Source organism: Bemisia tabaci, chromosome 8, assembly GCF_918797505.1.
Source record: "Bemisia tabaci chromosome 8, PGI_BMITA_v3".
Taxonomy (NCBI): Eukaryota; Metazoa; Arthropoda; class Insecta; order Hemiptera; family Aleyrodidae; genus Bemisia; species Bemisia tabaci.
The window spans coordinates 15,896,543-15,924,262 of record NC_092800.1 but is presented as its reverse complement, the minus strand read 5'-3'; the positions used below and the strand labels follow the sequence as shown (position 1 = coordinate 15,924,262).

Here is a 27,720-nt window from a genome sequence, read left to right as displayed (position 1 = left end):
GTTCACTAATTACTTCACACGACCAGTGTGTACTTTTTAAATTCGAAAATTAAAAAAAAAATTCACAATAGGTATACGAGTTTCTCCGACAGGGCACTCTCCCCACAAGAAATTGTTCACTGCCTGTTGGGGACGCCTTCCTCGCTGCCAGCGCGAAACGCGCACTGACCCCTACAAACCTAAAAGGCTACTTCACGCATTGCGCAATGCTTGAAGTATCCCCTTAGGTTTGTAGGCGTCAGTGCGCGTTTCGAGCTGGCAGCGGCGGCACGCCGCGCCGCAGCCTGCCATAAACTTGCCCACAATTAATAGGTCAGGGTGTTAAAATGTAGGCAATTTGACGTCAAATTCGAAATCAGCGACTCAATAAATTATTGATACTGAAACTTTCTTGATCTTTCAGTCATTATCCGACTTATTTCCTTCTATTCTTGAGTTCGGGACCATAGTGCACCGCGGGTTGGCGGCTGCTCATGAAATTGGACTGCATTTTGCAATTTGGAACTATAAATTTTGGCCCAGTATAAAAACGGCGTATGTGCCATTAGTTTCCCTATGCACATAAGTGTTTTTCTAGATGAGCCAGAATTTATAATTCCAAATTGCAAAATGCAGTCAAATTCTCCCCTGTCCTCAACCGGGTGATCTGTATCTGCAGGCCTGAGGAAAAACACCGTATAACATTCAGGAGATGTCAAATTTCCTCCAATGAAAGGTATATTTTTAAGGAGTCAAAGATATTTTCTCTATAAATTTTCAGTAAATATAGATCTGATTGCACAATTTGAAGACGTATCATTACAGATTGCCCCAAAAATTCATACTAGGTCCAAGGAAATTTGGCAAAGTCTAAAGGCTCATATGGCATTCTTCCTTACTATGGGAGCTGTTGACATACCAATGAGAAGATCTGTATTTTCATGATAGGTGAAAATGAAAAAAAATAATTGTTCATGCTCTTGAAAAAATGAGGACTAGTACAGCCATGCTAAGGAAGAACATTCTATGAACATTTGAGAGTTGCCAAACTCCCCCGGATATATAATATATATATTTTGTTTGTTGCCTATTCGGTATTGTGTGACTGTAACTACAATATCATTTCTTCTTAACTGTGTGTAAACATTTTTAACATAAGGGCATTTTGGAAAAATTTTGCCCAAGGTCTCATTCGTATAGAAGTGGGATTGAAATAAATCCAGAATGTAAAATGAGTAACATTTTAATTGAATCAGCATTATCAATAACTATCCATTTCCTTATGTATAATAATTACAATCTTTAAAATAAATTAAAATAAATTGAAAGTTTAATACAGATGGTATGATAACACTATATAAAATATCTATTATTGCCGAAACATAGAGGCACAATGATTTTTAAAATTATTAAATAATTGATGCACCTGAAGTGGAAATATACAATATACATGATGATGATTGCCATACCTGTTGCTTACAGCCAAAGGCTCCTTCTATAACTATATTTTCACTATTTTGAGATGTCAAAAAATAAACTGCTTGGCGATGGGTAGGTATGATTGCCAGCAATTTAATTACTTGATTTTACGCAAATATTGATGAAGATTTTATGTTTCTAAGCAACAAATGTTTCCCAAATATTTTTTTAGGATAGTAGCAAAGCAATTTAAAAGGAGTGATTAAGTGAACAGGCTTATTAAGGGAAAATATTGAGAAATTAGCGAGCTCTGGTTCTCAGTGCTGTATATATTCATGATTTGTTCAGAAAACAACTTTCATCTTCCATGAAGTCGATTCAAGTTAATAACAGGCAGAATTAGAGAGTTACTCCCGCATTATTTGCCACCAAAAACGCGTAAAAATCCAAAAAATTGAAACAAGAAAATTTTCTGGGTTCTAAAATCGGTGGTTATGGAAAACAAATTTTCTTCGAGTGATGTGTCTCAAAGTGTGCCATCAAGAGGCTAAAAAAGTTATCCAGAAAGTTGAGAGCAGTTTTCCCAACACAAGCTGGATTTATTTACTAAAAAAAACCTCAATATTTAAACACGCATAGGGTACATGCACAAAATTAATGATGGATTATCTAAACTGTTCCTTGGAAACAGTTTTCTTACTTACAAGTGGAACCCATTAACAATTGAATTTTTCCACTGTCATTCAAACCCACTACCTACGGCGCTCATTGATTTTTAAAACCTTAAAATTGAAGTAAAGAGAATGTAGGTAAAGAGTTTTAACAATTGAATACATTGTAATGATTCAAGTTTTTGGAACATGTAGTGTATGATTCACAGTACAACAATATGAATGCAAAAATAGGAAGCTCAATACTTTTGAGGTCATGCATCAAATGAAACAAGTTAAAAATTTAATGGCACAACAATGTAGACTTCTTTAAACTCTACAGCTGTCACAAAAAATAGCGAAGGGGGGAGGGGACTCTCATGAAGTCAAAGATTTTGTGACAAATTGAAAACATTTCATGCGATTTTTGGACTTATTTAACCAGAATAAGTCTGACTGTATTTTTGTTGCCTGATATTCTCTCATATTTTATTTTCTTAAAAGCTAAGTAAACTAATTTCTTAGGACTTTCTGTGAGTATACCTTACTTAGATTATGAAGAATATGCTCACAAAATTTCAAGTTTCAGTGTTGCCAAATCTCAAAAATAAAGCATCAGAGAAAATTACGCACTGTCTGATGTAGTAAGGCTAATTCAAAGGAAATCTGTTCAAAATACATTCAAACCTATGGTAATTTTAAGGTTGTCTAGTGAGATAAGTTTGACTGAGAAATTGAGATTCTGATTCAACTTTTTTTAGAAAGCTATAATATGTTGCTCTGCTTTGTCAAAATACTGTTTTAAAGTTCAAATTCACAGAACACCAATACAATTAGTAAAAATTAGGAACAAATTTTAAACAATTGGAAATCAACGTTTTTAAAATGCAGTAATGAATAACTGTTACTGTTGCACACCCAAACCGATTTACAATCCCTCTACATGACAAACTTCCAGTGAATTTAAGGAAAGTTTCAAATAAGTTTGCGATTAAATTATTAAAATAATATATATATTATTGAAGATATTTGGATTCAATTCAAGAAATTAACAGTCCTGATGTAGAATCGGATGTTTAGGCTCTCCTAAAAGAATTATTAAGAAAGAAAGGAAAAGGGTTTTGGACCATTATAATTAGTCGATTCACTTCTTGAGGATATCCTTTAAAAAAATGATAATAATAATCCATCAATTTGTGACGAAATCTCACGGTTATTTTAGCACTACAATTCAAGATTACACAATTCATAACAAAACAATGAATCACACGACTAGGGCATTTCAATTTACAAAAAAAAACACCTAGTATAGTATACACATGAAAAATCATGACATAGAATTCAAAAAAGCCTTCTTGAGAGTGGGTAAACACTGATCAACTATTGGAAATTGACTTTAGACAATTGACAACAAATTCAACAGTTTAACATGCAAACGCAAAGATTGATATGCAATTAAAAAAAAAAAAATAATGATTGCAAGAAACTTGTCGATCTTGAGGGGCCGTTCATAAAATTAGTGACGATTGGGGGGGGGGGGGGGTCGAGCAGAGCAATATGCCGTTTTGTTTGTACTTTTTGAAGATAGCACAAAAACGTTCAGTCAGAAGAGGCGAGGGGAGAGGGTAAAAAAATCCGAAATTTAATATTCCTTATTAAATGAACGGCCCCTGAGGCCTCCAATCATCTTACAGCGTCAATGACAAACCTTGATACATTCTTGCAAGAACTGGAAGAATGATAACGTTAATATGGGAGAGTACAGAATTTGAGAGTAATTCCAAGACAAAATATTTGTCAGGATAAAAACACTAATGTTTGATGAGAACAAAGATACCCTAGATCCTAAAATTGAAAATAAAGTAGCCAGCGGGCTGATTGTTGAAATTGATAGACAGAGTAATAGACAAAAAAGACATAAGAAGTATATTGGTTGAAATGGGTGATTCCTAGAGAGAAAATAATGGACTAGCTATAGGGTTTTTCGTGGTTTCCCGTTGGTTTGTCTATTACCTACCTACTTTGTCCATTACAACCACCCCTTTCCACCAATAAGATCCTTCGTATCCCTTTTGTCTTCCTTGTCTATAGCTTTGTCTATCAATTTCAACAATCAGCCGACAGACCAACACAAAGATTTGCTGATCGGTTGCAATATATCTGAGCAATAAAGTTACAGTGCAGAACATTTTTTTCACTGATATTGATACATCTTGTCAGTGGGAGTTATTGAAAATACTAAGGAGCCGTTCATAAAAAGCATGACGATATAAGGGTAGATAGGGAATGAGGAGAGCATTGCGCCACTTTGTTTCCAGATATTGAAGGATAGGGACCCACGGCACAGAAGCACCACGAGGAGGAGGAAGGTGTCAAGAAATCTGAAATTCAGTGTTAGGTATTTCATGAACTGAGTGCATCATTTGTGGTGTAATTTCATAAGGATAGGTAATAATTTGCATACATATCACTAAAACTCATTATCACAAGCAAAAAAGATGATGCGGGTAAATATCTTCCCTTCCGATTTGCAAAGTAGTGAAAAGAAACTTCAAAAAATTACGAGCTGAATTTACAAAAAATGCAGTGTTGTTTTGCATTTGCAACACAGGGCAACAGTAATTTCTTTTTATAAGCACAGCAACACATCATTATCAATTAAAAACAGCACCTTGAATGTTGTAGATGGAATGTTGTAGATACAAGGTTTCAAAGTGTCACCATTGATATCTTTCCAGGCTCACTGATCTTAATGGCTATCTGACTGATTGACAAAATGTCTGACTAACAAAAAGTGTTTCATCCTCCTGTAATCTCAAGACTTCGAAAGCAAAATTACAATTTTGAAACAAAAAATTTCATTCGGATTACTTGAACGTGGTAAAAGATGTTCAAAAGTTATATTCCAAAATTTAATCTTAGTATACTGAACTTTAACACACATTGGCAAACTCGACAATACTGTCGAAAATTGGATGAAAGGGAATTTGGATAAAATTCGAATTCGATAAATTTTCAAGAGCTTGGAAAAAACTTTCAAAATGAGGGGATTTAAGTACGTTTCTATTTTCTCAATGCCTGCCAAACTGATGATCAAATGGGATGCCTCTACAATTGTGTCTCGACATAGATTTTGTAAATTAGCAAAGAAGAACAAGACCCAACTAAACGTCAAGATGTTGAGTTCAATAACAACGGACTAAAGGTCTTAAAAAACTTGCTGGATGACATCACCTGCAAGCAATATCTCCGAAACTATCAGATGTAGGAACTTATTGTAAGACAAATCTCATTATTTTAAGCTGTAATTCATAATTTTCAGACCTCAAAAAAAGAATTTTTGATACGAAGAATTGACAGCAAAATTCATCCAGAAGAGACCAATTCATTTCATTTCTTTTCATAGATTTAATCTTGTCCTTTTCTCTCGGAATCAAATTAACTAAAAAGCCCTCTAGGTACGAGGGTAATCCCAAAAGTCTTACGCGTTTTGCTCTCATTTCAAAACTATTAAAGATGGGAAAAATCCAATTAGATGCACATATGAAGCATACTTTCAGCTTTAATTTAGACCATAGTTTTAAAAATCGGATGAACAGGACGCTCAGGAGGTCATTTCTCCCTCCCAGCCTTTGATGCATTTACTGCCACCTCCAAGCACACAGTATCCGTATTAAGTAAAATGTGCGGACGGTTACGGCCAATCTGATCCAATCGCATTGAAATCCTTCTCAATATTTTTCACCAGGTTGTTACCCTGTTCAGCATGCTGTTTTTTAGGCCTTCGATGGTGAGTGCAATCGGTGTTCTTTCGACATTTGTGCAAGCTTATTGTGTAAAGTGTGTTGTAAAGTTATGGCACTTGCAAAGCCAGAGAACTGTGAAGTTCAATAATTCAATTTTTGACTTTGGAAGGTGTTAGGCCATGCGCGTGAAAATGCGATGAACAATGAAAATGTCCGGAGGTTGCGCCAATCGTGTCGCAGAGAAGAACAGAAGTGCACGATGAAGCCCGAGATGACAGGCCAAGTGTGATGGATAGTGACTTAGTGCAATGAATCGACGCTTTTACCCGCGAAGATCGCCGAATGACACTTAAAAAGATGCTCGAATATTTTCCTGTTATGTCTTCATATGTCTTATATCAAATTGTTCATAAATGATTGAATTTAAAACAATTCGTGCCAGGTTGGCTCCGAAAAAGCTGTCTTATCGCGCGCCTGGAAGGGGCGGTAAACGCATCGAAGGCATCGTGTGAGAAATGACCTCCTGAGCATCCTGTTCATTCGATTTGTACAAACTTGAGCTTACATTAAAGCTAAAAGTATGCTTCATATGTGCATCTAATCAGGTTTTCCCTATCATTGATAGTTTTGGAATGAGAGCAAAACGCGCAAGACTTTTGGGATTACTCTCGTAAATCGAGGCATTGCAAATGAGTATTTTTATAAATCTCTGACTCTAGTTTACTGTAACATACTAGACCTCCGTCTATTCCTTGAGTAATGACTCACAAAACATCTTTCGATTTGAAGAATTCATAGTATCTGAAATGTGTCTAAACAGTATTTGTTAATATTAATGAGTATAGAGTGATCAGACTAATAAATGGGAGGAGACTTGACTTAAATTAAAAATGTAATCACAACTGATTAAATGCAGTCAGAAGACGCAAACCTCCAGCGACGAACGCAAGAGATGCCTTTGAATTGCAGAGTGCTTTATTTGAACAGCAAGTACATCTTTGGAATTCGTCCATGCTGCGTTCCTTTTTCACAATTTACATAGTCAGGGTTGTCACTACATTCAGACAGAACAGTCACTACCTAAAAATGGAAAAATAAAGATCAGATGAAGAGATGGAAGTTTTTGATTCATAAATACTAAGGGTAATATCGATGGCATGACCTATTGCGCTTGAGTGTCACCTTCCAGTTTATAGAATTGCTTTACTGGTTTCGCTCGACAAAAAGGGAATAGTAAAATGACAGGCTGAACTCTGTAAAAACGTTCTGAAATGATCAGAGATCCTAGTCCTTATTTCATACCTCTAGAGATCTCTGTCCGCTCATTTTTGCTCACCTCGCTTTGTACTTAAAAACTGATTCCTAAGAGACAGGATCATTACTAGTTGTGCTTGAGAGTTTAAGCGTGAATTCAAAACAGACGACCCTGAAAAACAATTCAGGTGGAAGAGGCTGACTCGGAAACCACAGATTTTTACTTACATTACTACAGACATACCATCATTTATCATTTTTAATTTGAAAACTGATCGATATTATTATTTAAAAACTACGGGGAATTTTCCTCTCTGCTCAACAAAATTCAAAATTGTGATTGGCATCCATGCTGAATATAGAGTAGCATCCTATTGAGCACAAGTTAGATGGAACAACTCCTATAACGGAATGTTCACCTGTGCCATAATATCGTATTTGAAGTGGCAAGCTAAGGAAACGCTTTCTCACACAGATTGTGAGGTTAGGAGCGCATTCCAGACTTTGTCGATGCGCTTGTTGTAATTTTTGAGACATTGTCTGTAAGGAACAACTCTTATTTTTGCCCTAGCAAAAGTTTGAAACAGGCCAATTCACAGAAATTTTCACCTTATACTGATGCACAGTATTCATTAGCTTGTCCAGAGAAATTCAGCTGTTACGGCTGAGAAATTTATTCCATCATAAAGCAAGCTAAAATTAGTTCAAAGCCCAATTTAATTCTTAAAGAATTTGGGTAGAGGAGGTGCCTTTGCATATATCGTAAACACTGCTTTCCCACTTGTACATTTAATCTGGGGATTTCCGTACTTCCGCTATTTTCTACATTAACTTTTGATAGAAAAACATGTACTGTGATGCTTGGTGGGCAATCTTCTTCGGTGATCTATTATGAATTTTTTTACATCTATGAAATTTCCTGCTGAATGACATTTTACATACCTCATCAGCTGATACGCTAAGTTCTGTGGAGTCTTTGGCTTCGTAATCACAGAGAGCTTTTGCTTTTTGCCCCGATGACTGCAAATTACTCGTGCTCGAATGTTGGGGGTTGGAGGAGGAACTAGGGAAAATAAGACAAAAAAATAATACCAACATTCTATGGATACATCTGTTTAGAAATAAAAATAAAATAAATCAATCTATTCGGGGAAAAAAACTATTATTTGAGCCTGGAAGGATTTGGAGAGGATGTCCAAAAGGAAGAATTACCAGCAAAAGTGAGCAGGAAAATGGATAAAAGATAGCCAAAAGAGTAAAATGCACAAGAAATGATAACGAAAGAGATACTGCAAACAGGTAGAATAGAAGGCTAAATCAGAAGCTGATAAAAAAAACCCATTTTCTGTTTAAAAAAAATTTCCAGCTAGAATCTAGATAATGAGGCGCTCGCTTTTTTTCTGTCAAAGTTTCCTAAAAAACCCTGATTACTTCAAGATGCATTTTTGGCAAAATGACATGACCATCATCTCTAATGAATGAGCAACAAGCTATGGATAGGAGAACGATTTTGGATGTGTATGAATGAAAAATTAAACCAACCTTTAAAAATTCATGAACTAGTTGGCATTTCGAAAAAGTGAAAATCCTGCTTCAAAGATGGTTAACGAGGGATCAATGGGGCCAAACAATAAATTTTGTCCAAATTTTGAGGGCGAATAAGTAAAAAAGTCCCGTTGGTATCCCTTTCATTGCAAAATTAGGAAGGTGCCTGGTTGACTGGCATTCAAAACCAATGGGCATTGAGTCACACTGACTTGAACTGCTTCAATCTTTGCCAAACAAAAAAAGCAAAATGTCAAAGAGGACACAAAGCTAAGAAAATGAAAGAAAAAGAATGCAAGAAAGAAAGAGTAATGGAGAGAAAGAATAAGAAAGGAAAGTTTGAAGAAAGGAATTAAGCTTGGGATTCGTCAGTGGGTTCGATAAACGCTGAAGTGGACGAGAACTCCTCGCTGTTCAAACGTAGAACAGGACTGGGTTTCCTATCGCTAGAACCAAAACATGAAAGCAGAGCAATGTCAGATAGGCGGCTTAAACAAGCATTTTTTTAACCCTTTTTTTATGCTGTATTTCTTCATCTGTGAGGATTCAGCCGCATAAGGCAATGAGGCCGACCTTTTAAAAAAATTTAAGGAAATGTTATTATTATGCCAATTTAAATTTTATTTGAATTCCTTTTTACAAAATTGTACAAAATTTCTTTGTAATTAAGAAACTATGGTACTTGCTAAAAAAAAGCACTAAGCCTACAATAGATAAAATTGCATTATGATTCATATAATTTTTTCCGAAGAATTTTTCGAAGAATTTAACAAAATAAAGAGCCTTTTAGAGCAGGAGCCTTTTGGCTTCCTAGAAAGACGACACAGAGTCTACATTTTCGAAGCATGACTTTATTTTTGACAGAAGCGCAGTTAGGTCATTAATTTACTATTTTACTTGGGAATGCTTATAAAACTCAGTTTCCTAAGTTGCAAATATCACAGTTTTTTCCAATAAAATTTTCCTTTGTTTAAAAATTAAAACCAACTTTGAGGGTTACCACTGGTGAAATTAAGAGAAGTTGAAGAAATTAAAAATGACAAAATAATGGACCGCGTTGAGTAGAAAGGAACCAAGCCACATCAGCTGTTGCCAAATTTTATTAGGCAATTGTATTTTCTACATGAAAACAGTTCTACGGATTTTTGTGCAAATTTCAGTTGATTTTTTGCGTAGTACAAAGCAAATTCCTTAACATTTTCAAAGGAATCAGCACAAACGTTCTTTTGTAAAAAATTAAAATGTCCAATTGAATTTGGCAATAGCTGATGTGGCTTTGTTCCTTTCTGCTAAACACGGTTCCAATAATTTAGATAGTACTAAAGGACAATGAAAATTCTAAAGGAGACCTTTATCCTTTTGAAGTACTGTCCCTTTTCTTTTTTTCTTACCTCTGAAGGTCCTGTTGCAGCTCTTTCATTAATTCATGGCACTTAGCGTAATAGTTTGATTGGGCCTCGACAAACTCGTGCAGGCAACGCAGATGCCCTGCTCGCGAAGAGGAAACTCCTTCTAACAACAGTTTTGTGATTTCTTGTTGACGGTCAAATTCTGACTGAGCCACCCTCAGATCACGCTCCGCCTGGAAAAGGATTAGAGTTTCAATTGGAGAAATTTAACAGCGGACTCACAACTGGGAAGTTAAATCACTATGCTATGTTAATCTAGCTGTTTCTAGCTTTGATTCCTCTGCAAAAGAAATAGGATCCAGCACTATTCTAAAATCCTGTTACTTACAGCATTAAAACCACAATTTTCGTATTTTTTTTCTTTCTTTGTAAATAAATATAGACCCAGTCAATGATACTATTTTCGATACAGGTCTACGTAGCACCTTGGTAAACTTCACATTTGCTCCTCAAATTAAACTATCAACTTTTCCATTTCATTCAAGACTTCATTAAGACTTCAGTTTAAACTTGAATTGGTTCTAGCTTTCACTGGACATCAGCATCAATCACCAATTTACACTTAATAGTGAGAGTTCCCTAGGTGACTTTATTATTTTTCAAGAAATATATTAAATTATGAAAACTCGAGACAAAAAAGTAATTCTGACTTGTGACGTTCTTTTTACTTTCATGCAGATGGATCAATTCCGCACTCGCCATTTTTTTCATTTAAAAAAATAATCTTAAACATTTACATGAATTTTAGACCAGTAGATTACCTCTTCTAAAGCGTATTCAGGGCTCACACCATCCTTCTAAAGTATGCATGTAAAATAAGAAAATTTAGATAAAATTTGAATTTTTTGAGAGACATCACTAGTATTGCATAGATATCTATGGTTGTTGAAGATTTATTCATTTTTTTGACCTTAAGCTCTCAAGTTATTGATGATACTTCACTCGTTCTGACCTTCTTTCAAAATTAAGGAAAATCAGTCAAAACGAGTAAGAGAGAATTTAAAAATTTAAGAGAAATATTTCAAAGACAGGTTGAGACTCTTAAGCACATCATAAACAAAACTACAATAAAGTTGAAAAGACTCATCGCTGATATTTTATCATGTACACTTAGGAAAGCAATATATTGAGGGAAAACATATTTTGCAGACAAAATGCAAGATTCTGGCGCAGAAATTGAAATTAGTTACCGGTTAATCGGTCAAGGTACAGCACTTAAGGTGTGCAAATCTACTGCATAAGTTCGCAACATAAATATCTGTCAAAGGAAACCCGATTGAGTTCCCTTGATAGCTTGTTGCGCTGTTACTCACTGACTTGCACAGCAAATTTGCAACCCTTCAAATCAGAGCCTTTGGAGGTTACAAGCACTAACTTAGGGACACTTAGAATTTAAGATTACAACTGTCCGCCAAGTATGTGATTTTCTAAGTCCTTTTTCTTGGGGTGGATTATTTAATCTCAAGAGGAAGAGACTTAAAGGAATCAGAAAGGTAAAAATAGTAAAGCAAAAGAAACTTACGGCTGGCATTCCTAGCATTCCTCTTGCTTTCCGTACTCTATTCTTGCAAGCATCTAAGTCCAGTCTGGAAGAGATAGAAAAAATACATTTTGAGAAATAAGATTGCCATGCATTGAAATTTACTTATCAATGGTTATTATGATGTTTTAACTAGAACAGACGATGAGTTAGGGATAAATTTTAAAAGCACCCCCTCCGCTACTCAAAAATAATGGAGAGAGTGAGAGAAACTGTTTAGGTGTATTTTCTTCACTTTAAACTTAACGATTTTTTTAAACAAGAATACATATTTTACGAGGAGCTACAAGTAAGTTTAGAAAACCCTTAGTTGCCATGAAAAAAGAAGAGAGGGCTTTTCCTGAGTAAAATTTACACCGGGAAATTGGCAAATTTCCCTTGTCTTTCAAGGAGAATCGAGATAACAAGATTCAGCTTCACTTCTGAGCAAAACCGATGGGCGCTAAGTTTTGGTTGGAGATTTCCTGCATGTTAAAAAACCAAATTTTTCATCAGCAGAATTCGACGAGAAGTGACAACTTCTGAAGTTGTTCTTAACAGAGGTAACTTTCCAATGGAGAAAAATCACAATTTATACCCTTGTGGGGTAGTGCAGAATTTAAACCAGAATGTTTTTAATGCTGATTCCTGAAAAAAATTTCTCACTTTCATGAAAATTTTATTTTGATGGGTCACTGTTACTCCTTTCAAAAAATTACGCAGCCTCTCACAAACACAAATTCTCACAAATTCTGACACACAGTCTTGCTTTTCAGGTCACTTATAAATTGGAGCAAACCTTTATTGAGAATGTACAGGTGCAAGGAGAATCCATGAAACTTACAGACATGATTTTGGAATACATAAGTATGACATTTCAGCATAAAACACACTGATTTTTTTTTTTTTTTAATTTTTATTTTTTCAAAAGCGGAAGCCGATGAATTACTTTTCTTTCATGACCTGAAAGAAATAACTCTTGACTTTCCATCACATTTTTCTGATAATTGGACTTCATTTTGCAAGTAGGAATTACAATTTCTGGCTCATCTGTACAAACACTTACGCACATACAGGGTGTCAACTAAAACAGGCTGGCCAAAAATCAGTGCTTTTACAGTACTTTTTCGGTACACTTTCAAAACGTTCAGCACCTGAGGTGCTGAACGTTCGCGAGGAACATGATGGTGCCACTGGTTTTCTCTGAAATCACCTCCCAAGCTCAAAAAAAGCTCTCAAGTTGAGGCCAAAATGAAGGGGATATCCCACGCTATCCTGAGAGTCCACCTCTACATCAATACAAACTCCTAATGCAAAGATAGGGAGCAAATACATTAGCAGGGATGCCAAGTTTTCAGTTTTAGAGTCCCCAAATAAAGTGGCAGCCCTGTCAATGCATTTGCTCCCTATCTTTGCATTAGGAGTTTGTATTGACGTAGAAGTGGACTCTCAGGATAGCGTGGGATATCCCCTTCATTTTGGCCTCAACTTGAGAGCTTTTTTGAGCTTGGGAGTTGATTTCAGAGAAAACAAGTAGCACCATCATGTTTCTCCCAAACTTTTACAAAAGAATCAATAGTCAAATCGCAAATTCCTCACACATGCAACATCTCAATTCAAAACCTGGTAAGTGCTATCAAGTATTGCTATGATTGAGCAACAGTTTTTGTGAGACCAAAATTTACAGAAAATTTCCTCATTAACATTAATTGAAGGGGCATTCTTTCACGCTGAGGAAGGACATGCACAATTTCAGCAACACCTTATGGCACTTGCTAGATTTTGAATTTCCACTCTTCACTTATCCAGGTTGTCTACTAAAACAGGTTGACCGAAAATCAGTTCTTTCACCGTACTTTTTTGGTGCATTCCCTAAAAATTCAGTACCTCCTCGACAGAAATAATCAGTACATTTTCAGTACCTCCATTGGAAAAAATTCCGAGAATTATCGATAATTTGAGAGACGCGGCCCCAAAATTTCATTAATGGCTTGAAGATTAATTAACTGCACGATTGCGATCATGCAAGCAAATACTACTCTAAGAATCGACATGCAGGGGATTGCATACTTGCCGGGCCTTATAAATGTACACGTGTGGTATGATGGAAAAATTTCAAACCTCCTTGCGGAATTTTTGCACTTTTTCAGTACGTCCAGACCGCCCTGAAAAAATCAGTACTATTTCAGGACTTTCCGGACCAGTGGACACCCTGACATAGGAAAACTAAAGGTACATACATTGTTTTTTTTTTCTGAGCCAAAAATTGTAGTTCTGAATTGTAGAATGTAGTCCAATCATGGGCTTTATGACTTTCCTTCACCAGTGCACAACCTTGTTTTTCCATGATCGAGCAGGGGTTGATTCAAACAAAAAAAATTACCTTTTACTTTCAAGGATGCTGCGCTCCTTGCTGACTGTCTTCATTTCATTGTCTAGGAATTTTTGAAGCGGGGTACTGAAACACTGGTTGGCTGCAGCAATGAATTCTCGTTCTACAACGCCGAGTTTCTGTTCGTACTGTCCAACTTTAATCAAAGCATTGCCTGATTGAACAGAGATTCAGTAATATTAAACACTACAATTGTGTTTCCTCCAATTTTCTCCACAAATGTGGTTTGACCGTTGAAAATTATGAAGATATAGAAATTTTACAACTTGCTTTTCTATGATTTTCCAGGATGTTGGAGAAAACTGGTTTTGCATTGCACACGCACACACATATTCAGAAAATCAATATTATGGATATCCGTTTTCTTGTATTTTCTTTTGTTTTAAGCCTACTTACCTCAGTCACTGCTACTGATACTCATTTATAGGATACTTAGTGCTGAAATCACCTGAGTTTATAAGTATTCAGATTTTCTGCCAAAATTCAAATGAAAAATCATACTTTTCTCATCACTGGAAACAACGGATTATTAGACAAGGGATAGGCGATCTCCAAATGAGACAGTAATACACATAGTAAATTTTAATAAAAATGCTACGCATATGAAAGTGTGGCTAGAAACCTTGTTAACCAATTAATTTGTAAATTTTATCTACTTGAGAAAAACCACATGATAACGTCTTACCATAGGAGGTGCCTGGCCCAAAGTCATTTCCTGCTTCTATCATGTCGAGTCCAAGGTATTCTAGGTTGCTAAGGCGATTTGGTTTCTTCTTGTCAATCTTTTCAAAAAGATAGTCTTCCACTCGATTCCCTGAGAATTTTAGAATAGAAGAAAAACTTAATGGAGAAGAATGAATAAGAAATTTTGAGGGTGACTACCATAAATCATATGAACTTTTTCAAAATATTTTGCTAATTTTTTTTTCGTTTTACTAATACAGTATTTCTCTCAAATGCCCAGAAATAAAACGAATTATTGGCTTGGACGATGCAAGAGAGAAGACGCAAACACACATGTACCTCAATGAGGCTCTCAACTATGAAAATAGGGTGCTAAAGTAAATGTTAATCTGAAAGCTTCAGCACAAATCATTTTAATGCATCTGTAACTGATATAATTCAAAGAAGGGTTAAACCCTTTGGGTAGAAATTGATCCATTCTAAAAAAAAAACTGTTCACTCTTTCCTGAAAATTGGACATTTTGATTTCCAAACTTGTACTTAATCCAATGAAAATTCTGAAATCCAAGTTTTGGAAACCTAAAAGGAGCAAAAGAATGAAAAATAAAATATTGACCCTAAAGACTGCATGTGAATATTTTTCTTCCAGAGTGAACATACGTTACTCCCATTCTTTAAAACATTTGACTTTGGGTCAAAAACATCTGAGCAAGATGTACCTAAACAGAAATCCAAAGAGATGGCCAACATTATGAAAAAAATCTACTTAGTGATGGGGAGTATACCAGGATTAGGTGTCAGAACAGCTTCTGTGTCTCGGAGTATTTTTTCGGTCCAGTTTTTAGTGTTGTCAGACAATTCAGCCAAGTTTTCGAAAAGAACGTCGAATTCCGTTCTGTCTGATGTTCCCAATTTCTCTTCTGTCAACTGTCAAAGACAAAGCAAAAATTAGAGGCCTACTGACCTGAGCAAGAAAAAGAATGTTGATAAATTCTCAAGCAGGAGAGGCGGTGTACAAATTTTCGCCTATCTAAAACTATTTCATTTGATAGTAATAATGGGAGTTGTTAATGATCAAACATGACATCTAAGACTTACTGCCTGCCATTTTTTCTTCCTTGTAAACATAGTTTGGGGAAAAGTTGTTCTTGGGAAAGATAAAAAAGTCAGAATAATAGGGCAGTAGGTACACAGGATGCCACTCACTGACTCAATTAATTAAAATAATCTTGCTTGCATGAGTGAGTGGTTAGCTTTGAAACAACCACAGCACTCTCACAAGAAGAAACCGTCTTCAAAGTTACAAATATCCATATCAGCATGACAACTGTTGGAAATTTTTAAGATTATTAATCTCGATCGTGATTCATTACGGCCCCCGTTAGGCGATAATTTAGACGATTTTGAAACGGCAGAGAATAAGTTAATGCAGCAACTTGGATTACAGTAATAGGTAGGACCAGTGTTTCACTTGATTATATACCACATAATAGCGACACAGAATCATGACATCGCCAGATGTAAAAGATTAAAACCAGGCCAGGTAAAATGGAAACAATTTCCAATTCATCAATCAGATACTATTGTCTAGTTGAGGAAGACTGGAAATTAAGGGACTTGAGCTAGAGTTTTCATCCGTTTTGTTCACATCATCAGTTGGAAAAAAGCTGATGGTCTTAGATAATGGAAAAACACATGAATTTTATGCTTGTCATCTTGGAATTTTATACTCCCAAATTTTTGAAGAAAAGAGAAAAACCAGCATTGTCCTCTCAAAATAATAAGACAGATCTGGACACTGAAAATCAACACACAGGCAAGAGAAACTCAAGAGATTCTTCAAAATTTTGAGCGAGAGAAACAACGGTCCAAATACAGTGGAGGTAAACATGGATGCAAAGATCGGATAACTGAACATTTGATCATTGTATAGCATTCCTCTGATGATCGAGTCAGGGTTGGAAAAGACGATGAGTATTTGAGCGATATAATCTGTCGTAACGAAGGGCCTGAGAGATATTCAAGAAACATTTGGCACAAAGACTTTAAGGTAAGCATGAGATTTGTACAGTTCCCTGAACATCAACAAATCAGATGACAACTTACTTGAACATAACGACTGATTGCATTTCCAGCCTCACGGACTAATTTTTTGACGTTGAAATCCATGACGATGCAGATCGGTTTAATTACAAGATTGAGCACGCGAAATAACAAATAGGGAGATCAACAAAACAATTTTTAAAATTTTATTGATTAGTTGCGCTAGATAAGTAGATAACCAAAAAATTCCGACAGTTTTCGTATCAGCTGACTTCGGAGCATCTTCGGAGCATCGAAAGTCTCTTGAGACAGAGTTCGCACTCCGTGCATCGCATCTCGTGCATCCGATCCGATTTCGTTCTGTGTTGGTTTTAGGTTTTCTATGTTTTTCTTTCATGAAATAAAAATTTTCCGAAAGACTCTGTGAAATTTCTTCAATTACCCTGGAAAAACTCATACTTTCCCCATTTTCTCATTATACTTTCATAAAATAAATAACTCAACTCTCTCTCTCTAATTGATCTTCATCACGACATTGGGCAATCGGTCCCTCTGTTCTCTTTACGTATCTATAACAGTATTCAGATTTGTTTTGATTTTCTGTATGATGTCGTAAAGTGGTTGTGAGCCAGGAGAATGAGCGATTCAATGAATAATTTAAGTGATAATATCGCCGACAATCAGCCGGAATGGGTGCCGTTGTCATTAACTCTTGTCGAATACCCCCAAGGTATGTACTTACTGTATTATTCTATCCTTAATCCAAAATATTAGCTCACCTCTCCGCTAATGTTTCAGCTGTCTAGGGACTACGACTGTCCAATCTGATCTGATTTAATTTTATGATTCTTTCACCCAAAACTGCTCTCTCAAAGTAAAAAGTTAGTTCTGAGAAATTGCAATAATGTCGAACTAGATACACATGGAACATTCAAAGGATGGTAGACAGCATATGATTTAACAAACACTTTTGAGACACGATTTATTTAAATCTAAGAAAACGCTGATCATGATTTCTTTCATTAGGTGTACCTTTCAGTAGCCTGCCAAGAAAATCACCATCTTTGTCTCCACAAGGAACTAAAAAAAAATTAGAGTCCTTTTTCTAGATTACGATTCACACTTTTTCACAGATAAAGTCCATTAGAAAATGAAGCTGACTAGATATACAGGATTTTAAGGGAAAACTCGAGCATATTATTCAGGAAAGTATATTTTCAAAACAAAATTCAATAATGTGCTCTCTTTAAAAGTTTTTCATTCGAAGGGTCACAAACAGTGAGAATAGAGGGAAATATTTCTATTTGTAAAGCAAACCATGTAAGTAGGTAGTAAGTACATTCTTACGGTGTCAATACCAAGCACCTATTTAAGAGCATACTGGCTGCTTCCGACATTAAGAAATAATTTTTATGTTTTCAAGGAAATAATCAGTAAGTACATGATGGTGCTGTCAAACAAGTAATGTCAATTTGGTGAGACAAATTAACTAAATTTACCTGACCTTTTTTTAGGTGATTGGCTGGGCAAATGTTTGGCGATGATAAGCTTACTACCTTTTGCGATTGGCTCTGGCTTTGTAACATTGATTTTATTCCGCAAAGACCTACACACGGTAAGTATCATTTCTGTGTCTTCATTTTTCATTTATCAATTTATTTTATTTATTTTTTATTAATATTATACTCAACAATATAATTTATGAACTCGCACATCAATCCTTGATATTCTTCAGAAAGAAGTCCTACCTTACTTATATCCATTCTAAATTCTAAATTTTCTTACTTTACAACATTTCCAGCAACAAATTTATGAGGCCTGAAAGTCCCATTAAGAAAAAGATTATATTCATTTGATACATTTCATCACAAATTTTACATTTTTACTATTACATACTCAGCTACCAAAATCCAAAGTCTTGTATGGTGGCTGTCTACTTTTCTATTTAAAGCAATGAAGCAAGTTAAGATGGGTAGGTATAAATAGTTCTATACATAAAGAAGATAACGTACATGCATTTAACAATTACAACATTTTGACAAAGGTATAATAATTTTACAACTGATACTAAGTAATTTCTGTTTTCACACAATTTTTTTTTATTATCATTATTTATTTATTTATTAGCTAGTGATCCATTCAGAGTAAGCTATTATGACAGCTTACGGTCTTTTACAGCTTAGGTCTCGGTAGAAATGCTGCCGTGCTAAGGAAAAATGCCGTATGAACTGTCAGGCGTCGCCAAATTTCGATTGATAAAACTCGAATTTCTTGGTAAACGTGTGAATATTTTTCTTTCAATGTTTCAGATAATTTTGCTCGCAATTTCACCCAAAGTTCCTAAAAATTTCAAGAAAAAATATTCATAACTTTCCTCAAAAATAAACATTTTATGGAAGGAAATTTGGCAACTCTCGAATGCTCATCCGGCGTTCTTCCTTAGCACGGCAGAATGCAACAGAGTTTTCAAGTAGTAGGTATTGGATTTCCGAGTTATAGAGTGAGTTTATTGTAAGCATCAATTGTCCTCCCAACTAAGCAGTTTTCAACTTTTTGTCAGACATGTTCACAAAACCCTCTTGATCAGTACGATTCCATAGTTGAAAAAATGCATGTCTCCTTGTTTGCTTTAGATTGTATTTTTCTTTGGCACTCTACTTAACGAAGTACTGAACGTCGCCCTGAAACATGCAATCTGTGAACCACGGCCGCTATTGCGAAACGTCAACAATTTGTACAATGAATATGGAATGCCCTCGTCTCATTCCCAGTTTATTTGGTTTTTTGCATCTTACATGGCTTACTTCATTTTTCTCAGGTATTGTATCTTTTGTTCTAGCACCAAAAATGTATTTATGATTAAGTATTGACGATGATGAGCGATTCAGACATTGCAAGGTAATTTTGTCCCTCCAGATCTTGTACTGTCAAGAGAGAAGGGTTCTGACAGCATTAATCAGGGTGTCTACAAGACCGGAATTTTTTGAAAGTCCGAAAATAGTACTGATTTTTCAAGGGCGGTCCAGAAGTACTGAAAAAGTACGGAAATTCCTCCTAATGGTCCGGAATTTTTTTCATTTTTTGGCCATTTTTGTCGCAATTTGAGCGAGAAATTCAAATTTTTGAAATTTTTCGAATTTCGTCAGTTGGAGGTACTTACTGAAAAAGTACTGAATTTTTCTGTTGAGGAGGTACTGGATTTCTTGGGAATGTACTGAAAAAGTGCTGATTTTTGGCCAGCCTGTTTTAGTAGACATCCTGATTAATTCGTAATGCCAGTTTTTCACAGTTTGTCTGTCCTTGTAGCTTAGAAGCTAGCCGCAAATACACATGGCAAAAATAGTTGTTTCTTTTTTCCCTATGAGGAGGCCTTAGTTTTCCTCAGTTGTCAGGAAAAAGCGCTTAAATTTCTGAAGGACCCTTTTAGGCACTGTGGAAGTTCTAAATAGCAAAATGTTGCTAATTTTCCTAGTCGGCCAAGCTATACTGTGATGCCCTGAGGCAGTCCTTTTTCAATGATTCTTTCTGCAGCTACCAATGAATCAAACATATCTGCCCAACTAAGTGCTTGACTGTGTCATTGCAGGTTACATCTCCACTCGCGGAATGACAGCATAGACCCTTCAAAGGAGTATATAGGAAAGTCTGTCGTAGCACTTGGCTGTATCGTACTGGCATTGGTCGTGTCTTACAGTCGAATCTACTTACAGTACCACACTTGGCGACAAGTAACTTACGGAGCCTTTACAGGCATCTTTTTTGGCTCGTTCTGGTTTGGAATCGTCCACATTTTCCTCACTCCACTTTTTCCCATTGTCGTCTCTTGGTAAGTTAATATTCATCGTTAGATACCCTTGATACACTGCTCAAAATGTCTTGGATAATTCTCAAATATACCTGAGCTTTTTGTTTTTTTCTGCTATTATTTTTTAAGTCCCTAGGTATATGAATCTTCGCGAATGAAAACGCACCAACTTGGTACTTAAAAATGCCCATATTTCCTTAAAGTTGCTCAATTTTCACAAAACTGTTGGATTGAAGATGTGAAAATTACAAACAAAAATAGGCTCAAGTACCACATGTTTTATTCTAAAGTGCTCGACTCGCGACCCACTGTAGCTATAAGAAAGAGTGATTGTATTGATATAGAGAGATTCATAAACAGGAAACCAAGTAAACAAGTTACATCATCATTCATCATAGGGTTGATGCTCTATATAGATCTAGATAAGACGACAAAAAGCCATCGAAGATGACGCATCTATGTCAACTGGGAATTTTAGAGGGTCCCAAAGTTCTTGTTCTTTGCCACCAAAAGGCTTTTTTCTCAGACCAACCTCTTCACCTACTATACAGTTTTTTGTGTCTCTTGAACATCCCCATTTTCCCAAGTTGATGCGTTTTCATTCTCACTAAATTAAATATCTTTGCTGTCAGGGAGGTTGCACGAGTGTCTTGATTCCTGATCTTTTTGTTTTTGGGCATTTAGAGGAGCAGCCTTGTTTACCAATGAGAACCTCTAGAATATGAAAGAGCATTGTTTATCCCCTATTTAGTTGCCGCCTCTCGGCAGTGGTAGAGAATGATGATTGTAAAAAAAAATTCCCACCTGAAGGTGTTTTTTTTAGGTCTCAAAAATTTTTTGCAAGTCTGGATTTTGTTGAAATTCTCAAGTCTCTCATTTTCCTGTTCAAAACATTCCAACTTAAAAGTTTGTGAGTTTCCTCTTGATAATGGAATGGAAATCCACAGGAAGTTTCGAGGCGTTATGTTATTTAAATTTCTGTTAACCAAATAAAACATGAGGGGAAATCAAGCAACACGATAAATAGTTAGACTGATTCTGGTTTAATCTATCTTTTCAATGCCTGCAGGCCGATAGTACAGTCAACTCATGACTTTCATCATCCTAGACCTCATAAAAACAATGCTGTGTGGTTTCTGTTTATGAACCAACAAAATTATTGGAGGAAGTTTTCTGTTTGTGCCATTTTTACCACTCCACCGCGATATGTAGACATGTGATGGAATGAACGCCTACAGAAAACAATGTATGATAAAATGCTTTAGAATAGTGGAAGGTAGTGTGGACACCATGCATTGCAGTCAACTTTATATTATGTCAAGAAATCATTAGGTGCAATATTTTTCAATTTTAAATGAACTGGATTTTTGGCGACTTTGAAAATTGTTTCCGCAGCCGAAATTTTGTCAAATCAAAAACAGACATTGTCATGTCTTGTGTGTGTGACTCGTCATGTCCTTTTTGTTTTGAGAATTTTTCCAAAATATATTGAAACCAAAGTATAAATAAGTGGTGTAACAACGTCAATATTAATTCGCCGTGTCAATATTAATTTGTGTTTTTAATATTCAACTTCTTATTCACTTATTCTCTCCGTTTTGACTCACTGTTTGTTGAGACAATGTGGCTGTATTTTGCTTCAACTTTTGTCCTAGTTTTGTTCAAAAGTGGGAGCTTCATTCATCTCAATTTTAATATTTCCCTAACTCTATCATTGCAGGAAAATAGCCGAGTTTTTGCTAATCAGAGATACTACGCTAATCCCGAATATTCTATGGTTTGAATACACGATCATCCGGAAAGAATCCCAATTAAGGAGCAGGAAGCTGGCTTCGATGAAGTCTCAATGACAAAATTTGTTTGATCTTGTCAGTGTATCTCAGTTTGTGCAATATTACCCAAAACTGCTGTGGAAAAGGTTGTATTTAAGTCGAAATGTGCATTGAAGGTATGTTCTATTTGAATATTTTCATCCAAAGATCATGTAAATGTGGCTGACGATAATTTTTTTTATTTTTCTCTTGACCTCTCATCTTCCAAAAATTTGAGTGGAAGTGTGTCCTTTTTTTACTTTTTTATTTGTCGGCAAGACGCACTTCGAAACAAGTCAGCAAGCTAGAAATCAGTCAAGTTGAAAGATGTAATCTGAGGCTTTAAAGTCATGAAAAATGTCTGGATGTTGCTAAAGAAACTGGTTTCATTGATATTGGCCCTTCGGAATCATTGTGCTTTTAGGAATCTGAGCGTGAATAAGCAAGAACCTCCTGCGGCAGATTCAAATTTCTTCAAAACTGTGCATGCAATTGGCATGCAAGATCAATTGGATCTTGTGTGCTTATCAACATTTACTTTATGTTGGAATTAAGAATCTGTTCTAGAGCCTCTGAAGCTTTTGACGAAACATGTTATTCTCCTTAGCTTACTATTTAACACATTGAAATGTATAGTATAACATTTTTTATGAAACTCACCATGCCGTATGCTTTAATTTTTCGACTGCTTTTTTTACTTGTACGATTAATTGTGACATTGTGCCATTTTTATGTCTTAAAAAACGATGAAGAGTTCAGTCGTGGCTCTTGTGTGACTCCAATTCCAGCAATGAGTGAATTTCATGGTAGTGTGCTGCTTTCCTCGGCCTCCATGCACCAAACACCCCTAAAAATTGGGCTTTGGCGCTTAAAAATCAGAGGGCTGGGCCACAGTGCTACCTAAAGAAGCTGACGTACCCTGTTGATTTTTTCAAACTTGCAATCGCAGAGCAGTGTCAGCTTATGAAGTGTATGCAAAACTTTAATTTGGCTTCTATTAAATTGTAGATGGCTCTTAAAAATGTGGCCAAAGTGGCTCCTAAAATTTCAGAGGAATGGCAGGACACTGTTTGATAGAATTTAAAACTTTCATTGCTATTTTAGTAATGAATGTTAGCATGTTAGCTAGCTATCATGCTAACTAGCTACAACAGCCAGCACACATTTAGCCTGCCACTGAAATGCACTCCTGGTAATGTGACTAGAATTAAGCAGGTTTTGCCTAATGCTGAACCTCACCAAAGATAACCCTTCTCTCCGACTGGACAGCACAATGATAGTGTCAAATGTGTGCAAAAATGTTGAAAATGCTGTAAAATTTATAATGTTTTTTATTGAATTAATTTAACCATAGTTGTTACATCAAATTTATTTAAGACCAGTTTCTTCTTTTTTTTTTAAATAATTGTACAAAGTACAACTCAACAAATTCTGGGATCCATCAAATCATGAAGTTGTTAAGAGACCAATTTTTGCAATTATTTAATCGAAGGAGTGTTTGCGACTTAGCCAAAAGAGAGCTGTGCGATTGGTCATCACATTACTTGATTCTCGTGCCTTAATCAGGATGGATAATCAACTGGTTATTTGTCCTGATGGAGACACGAAGAAAGATGAAGCGTCACATCTAATTTAGTGTCAACTCTATTTGGATGTATTTTTGCCAAAAGGAACTTTGCGCACAAACCTTGTGCACATACTTCCTTTTAATATGAATACCTTCATATAAGCTTAGTCTCATCATGTCCCATCAATCGAGAAAAAATTTCAGCAATTGGCTTTCAGGGCTGAAATATTTGAGAACATCAGGGAGAAAAGTTCCTTAAAAACGTCACATTTTTCAATCCCCCCCCCCCCATCACAATAGCAAAGAGTAAAAAACTGAGAACATAGTTAATTTTAAAACTAATGATAGAAATTGACCCTTTTTGATGAATTTCTGTTAATCGTTGATAGGAAAAAAGAGAGAATTTGCTTCATTTTGGTGATGGAAAACTAGAATTGGTAGAGGATTTTTTCTCCTCTGAGTCCATTGGTACCCTAAAAATGTATTCAGTGTTCAGGAAGCCCTTGTTGAATACAGCATTGAATCCTCTGTTCAGCCAAATTTACTTTCATAACTCCATAAAGTTTCATTGGGAAAACCCTTCATCTTTCGGTGCATCTAAGTCAAAAAATGAATTTTTTGTGAAAGAAAAGTTTCAAACCCTCCAGAAGTTTGATAAAATCAATTCATTGGCACAAATTGTTGACCATTCTAATATTATTTCTATTTTTCTTAATCTCTCGCTGCCAGATTCTTCACATCATTGCAACTTTTAAAGTCTCTTTACTGTTCTGGTTTGTTGAAAATCTAGTGATTTGGAGGGGAATTTAGTTTTCCTCTACATTCTCCAATACTTGTATAATCAAGAGTTAATAATTTTTTTCTCAAAAAAATGCAACTCAAGATTTTAAATATTGTTTCAGATCTTGTTTAGTTTAATTTTATAGAATTTCGCAGTCCATTGCCTGCTTTGTATTTATAATTGCTGTAGATCTGGTTACTGCCAGGCCGTCCTTTCTTAACACGATTCACAGTGTCAAAAATAGGTAACTTCTATTAGGTTTAATGACGGCAAAACTAGGAAGTCACATACATATATTAATGATGTCGCTAGCTTTCTATTTTTTTATTTTTTCAATGGAAAATGATTCAACATCGTTTCTCAAACTCCTCGATAATCTGTCAAAATTTAACATTGGATTCTTTCCCATTGAAAAAATTAAGGCAGGAACATAATTTTGAGAACACTCTGTGTATGAGGTTTTCTAGTTTCGATTTCGATATTGTACCTACCCTTTTTAAAGAGTGATTTGTTGATATTAGAAAATTATGAAAACAATGATAGAAGCTCCCTGCGGAGGCTCCAAAGGATATAGCCTGTGTTGTTTTAGTTATCTAGTTTTTTTCTCTCTCTCTTTCTCTCAATCTTTTTCTTTCTAAATTACTTCTTCTTTCTTATCTCAGAAGCTGTCTTCTGAGAGTTCCAAAGATGTTAATTTCAAACAGATTATGGTGCTCATAATAGTAAGAGCTAGCAGGCAAGTTCAAGACTTCATCGTTGTCTTAATAAAACATTCATGCTTTCAAATTGACAGGAGAATTTGATTTTATACTTATTTTTGCTGTTAATGTCCTTGCAATAACAGGACATCATTTACTTTTTCAAGTAGCGATAAAGGAAAATCTAGGTGTTCACCATCCAGAATCATGAAAATGTCCTAAACTTAAATGTATTTGGTTCTACAAGGATCCCTACAATTTTGCAATTTGGATAGCATAGTATTCTCTGCAAGGAACTTTTTTTCGTTTTCTATGTTTGCCCCTTTAAATTATTGTATGTTAGCTTAGTCTCTGCACAGAAGTAACTCCTCAACGTTTGAAATAGGCCCAGAAACGTATCACCGAAGAATCTGCTGTCAAAATCTGTTTTCTGCTCTTACAGGCCTGAACTTTCCACTGAATCTCCATTGAATAATTCAAAGATGTGTAAATGTATGCTCTTCTTATCGTTCTAACTACTTATTCCAAACTCTAGCTCTGATCCAAAAATAGTCTTTTGAAGAAGGGTTAACTTGTAGATCATCTCCTCACTCTATCTCTTCATCAAGACTGTCGTCTTTGAACGTTACATTCGCTGATCCTGATCAGTTCTAAAGCACGATTCTGGTGTGAAGTTCACCAACAATTTTCTTCATTTGTTTTTTCTCTCAAAGCACATCTATCAAAGAAAAAAAACTCTTGCACAAGGCTCCTTTTTCCTGAAAATTGGAGATTTTTCATGCCTGCAGCTTAAACTTTATGTTTACCTGTTCTTCAATGCAATTTTTAAGTATTTTTTATCTTTTGTTATGCAGATACATGTGTGATAATCTGTTTGATAATTATTGCTTAACTGTTTTCTAGTTGATTCCTTTCTAGCTAATTTTAGTTATAACTAAATCATTGTTGGTAACCCTATTATTATTTTTAGCCTAAGATTTTCTTACTTTCTTACTTTTTGATACTAAAGAAAACATACTTTATAATTAACGAGTAAAGTTGTCATTCCAGACTATTTTTTATTTTTGTATCTTCAAGTACACTCGATTGACCTTTAATTCTGAGTGTAGAGGTGAATAGTAGAGGATAAAAGGCAAAGAAAGGCACTTCAGCGTATTTTTATCTTTTCTCCATGAAAATTTTGAAGAGAAATATGACTGGGTTTTAAACGTTTGTTTTAGCAGTGTAGTGACAGGTGGTCTAGAAAAATTAGGCGCACTATACTGCAAAGGTAGATTTTGTGATCTAAGAGGTCAATTTCCTGTTTGGTTTAATTTATAGAACTTAAATCACTAATGATTTTTAAAATCGCTACCATGTGTTCGAATTATATTAATCTATGTTGATAGTCCAACAATTCTCTCTGCTGCAAATCCAAATATGCATTCCTGCAATTTCACTGTCAATTTAGAATCTCTTTGTGATGTTTGCAGTATTGTTTAAAAGCTTAGCATCCACTGCCCACTTGAAATCAGGGTTTTGTTACACAAGCCTTTTCCTAGAAATTGGTATTAGTACCTTAGCACTCAGAATATTGATGTTAATTTCACATTAAAAAGAAAAAGGAAATTGTTGAAGAAGCAACTGTCGAAAAATTATTGAAAAATTGTTTCAGTCTGGATGATAACTACTGAGTTGGCTATTCGTGATTAATTTTATGCGAGGATGTTTGCGTGTGTGTTAGTACGTTAGTTTTCTTTTTTTGGTGTGAATACATTGAATTTTTAAATAAATAACTAAAATCGTCAGTTAGGTCTTACTTTTCTGTGTTATCTCTGCATTCTGAATAGTCAATGTGTCGTATATCTACAAGGTTGTTCAAATTTTTTCATCGAGCATTCGCTCAAACAAGGTGAAGTGATCCATCATTAATATCCACATAGTTTCTGGGAAGAGAAAACTTTTGGATAATGGAAAAGTTGGTTAGGCTTTTTTTCTCTCCAAAGATTCGTAAACATTAAAAGGGATTTGACACTGATCTTTTTAAATTTTTAAAATTCTGACAAGATCAGCAAAGTACTTTGTTAAGGCGGTTTTTTAGCTTTTTAGAGAGCAATTCGATAGTTGATCGATCCATCGATACTTTCTGGATTTTAGGTCATTTTCCAAGAATTTCCAAGCATCACATCACATCGTAGTGAGTCAGGTATTTTTACACAACATTTGACTAAGAAACACTTTGAAATAACTTCAAAAGAATGATTTAAGTGAATATCACAAATTGAATGGCAGAAAAATTCGCAATATTTGCTCCGACTGTACTTTTAGACATACCTATTCCAAAGCTTTTCTTAGTTAAGTTTTGTGTGCCAGAACCTGGTGCATGGATGCAGAGTGATAGAGTGCTTGAATAATCCTAAAAATTATCTTAAAATCCAG

At 35.3% G+C, this 27,720-nt stretch overlaps 2 protein-coding genes across 5 annotated transcripts; one reads left to right on the top strand and one right to left on the bottom strand.

Annotated features, from left to right (window-relative positions):
• Positions 1-1,206: 1,206 nt before the first annotated feature.
• EndoB (SH3 domain containing GRB2 like, endophilin-B) lies at positions 1,207-16,916 on the bottom strand. Of its 4 annotated transcripts, XM_019062239.2 has the most exons (9): positions 16,704-16,916; positions 15,383-15,524; positions 14,599-14,727; positions 13,905-14,067; positions 11,525-11,588; positions 10,764-10,799; positions 9,985-10,175; positions 7,991-8,111; positions 1,207-6,874 (listed from the first exon to the last, which is right to left on the bottom strand). In XM_019062239.2, the coding sequence occupies exons 1-9, from the start codon at positions 16,764-16,766 to the stop codon at positions 6,770-6,772; spliced, it is 1,014 nt and encodes a 337-aa protein (XP_018917784.1). In that variant the 5' UTR covers positions 16,767-16,916; the 3' UTR covers positions 1,207-6,769. The 4 variants fall into 4 exon arrangements, with proteins under 4 accessions (XP_018917784.1, XP_018917785.1, XP_018917788.1 ...); XM_019062240.2 differs by lacking the exon at positions 10,764-10,799; XM_019062243.2 differs by lacking the exons at positions 1,207-6,874; positions 7,991-8,111 and adding an exon at positions 8,592-8,820.
• Positions 16,917-17,047: 131 nt separating this feature from the next.
• Positions 17,048-27,089, top strand: LOC109044492 (dolichyldiphosphatase 1). Its single transcript, XM_019062245.2, has 5 exons — positions 17,048-17,370; positions 18,155-18,255; positions 19,274-19,458; positions 20,227-20,466; positions 22,166-27,089. The coding sequence occupies exons 1-5, from the start codon at positions 17,277-17,279 to the stop codon at positions 22,293-22,295; spliced, it is 750 nt and encodes a 249-aa protein (XP_018917790.1). The 5' UTR covers positions 17,048-17,276; the 3' UTR covers positions 22,296-27,089.
• Positions 27,090-27,720: the final 631 nt, after the last annotated feature.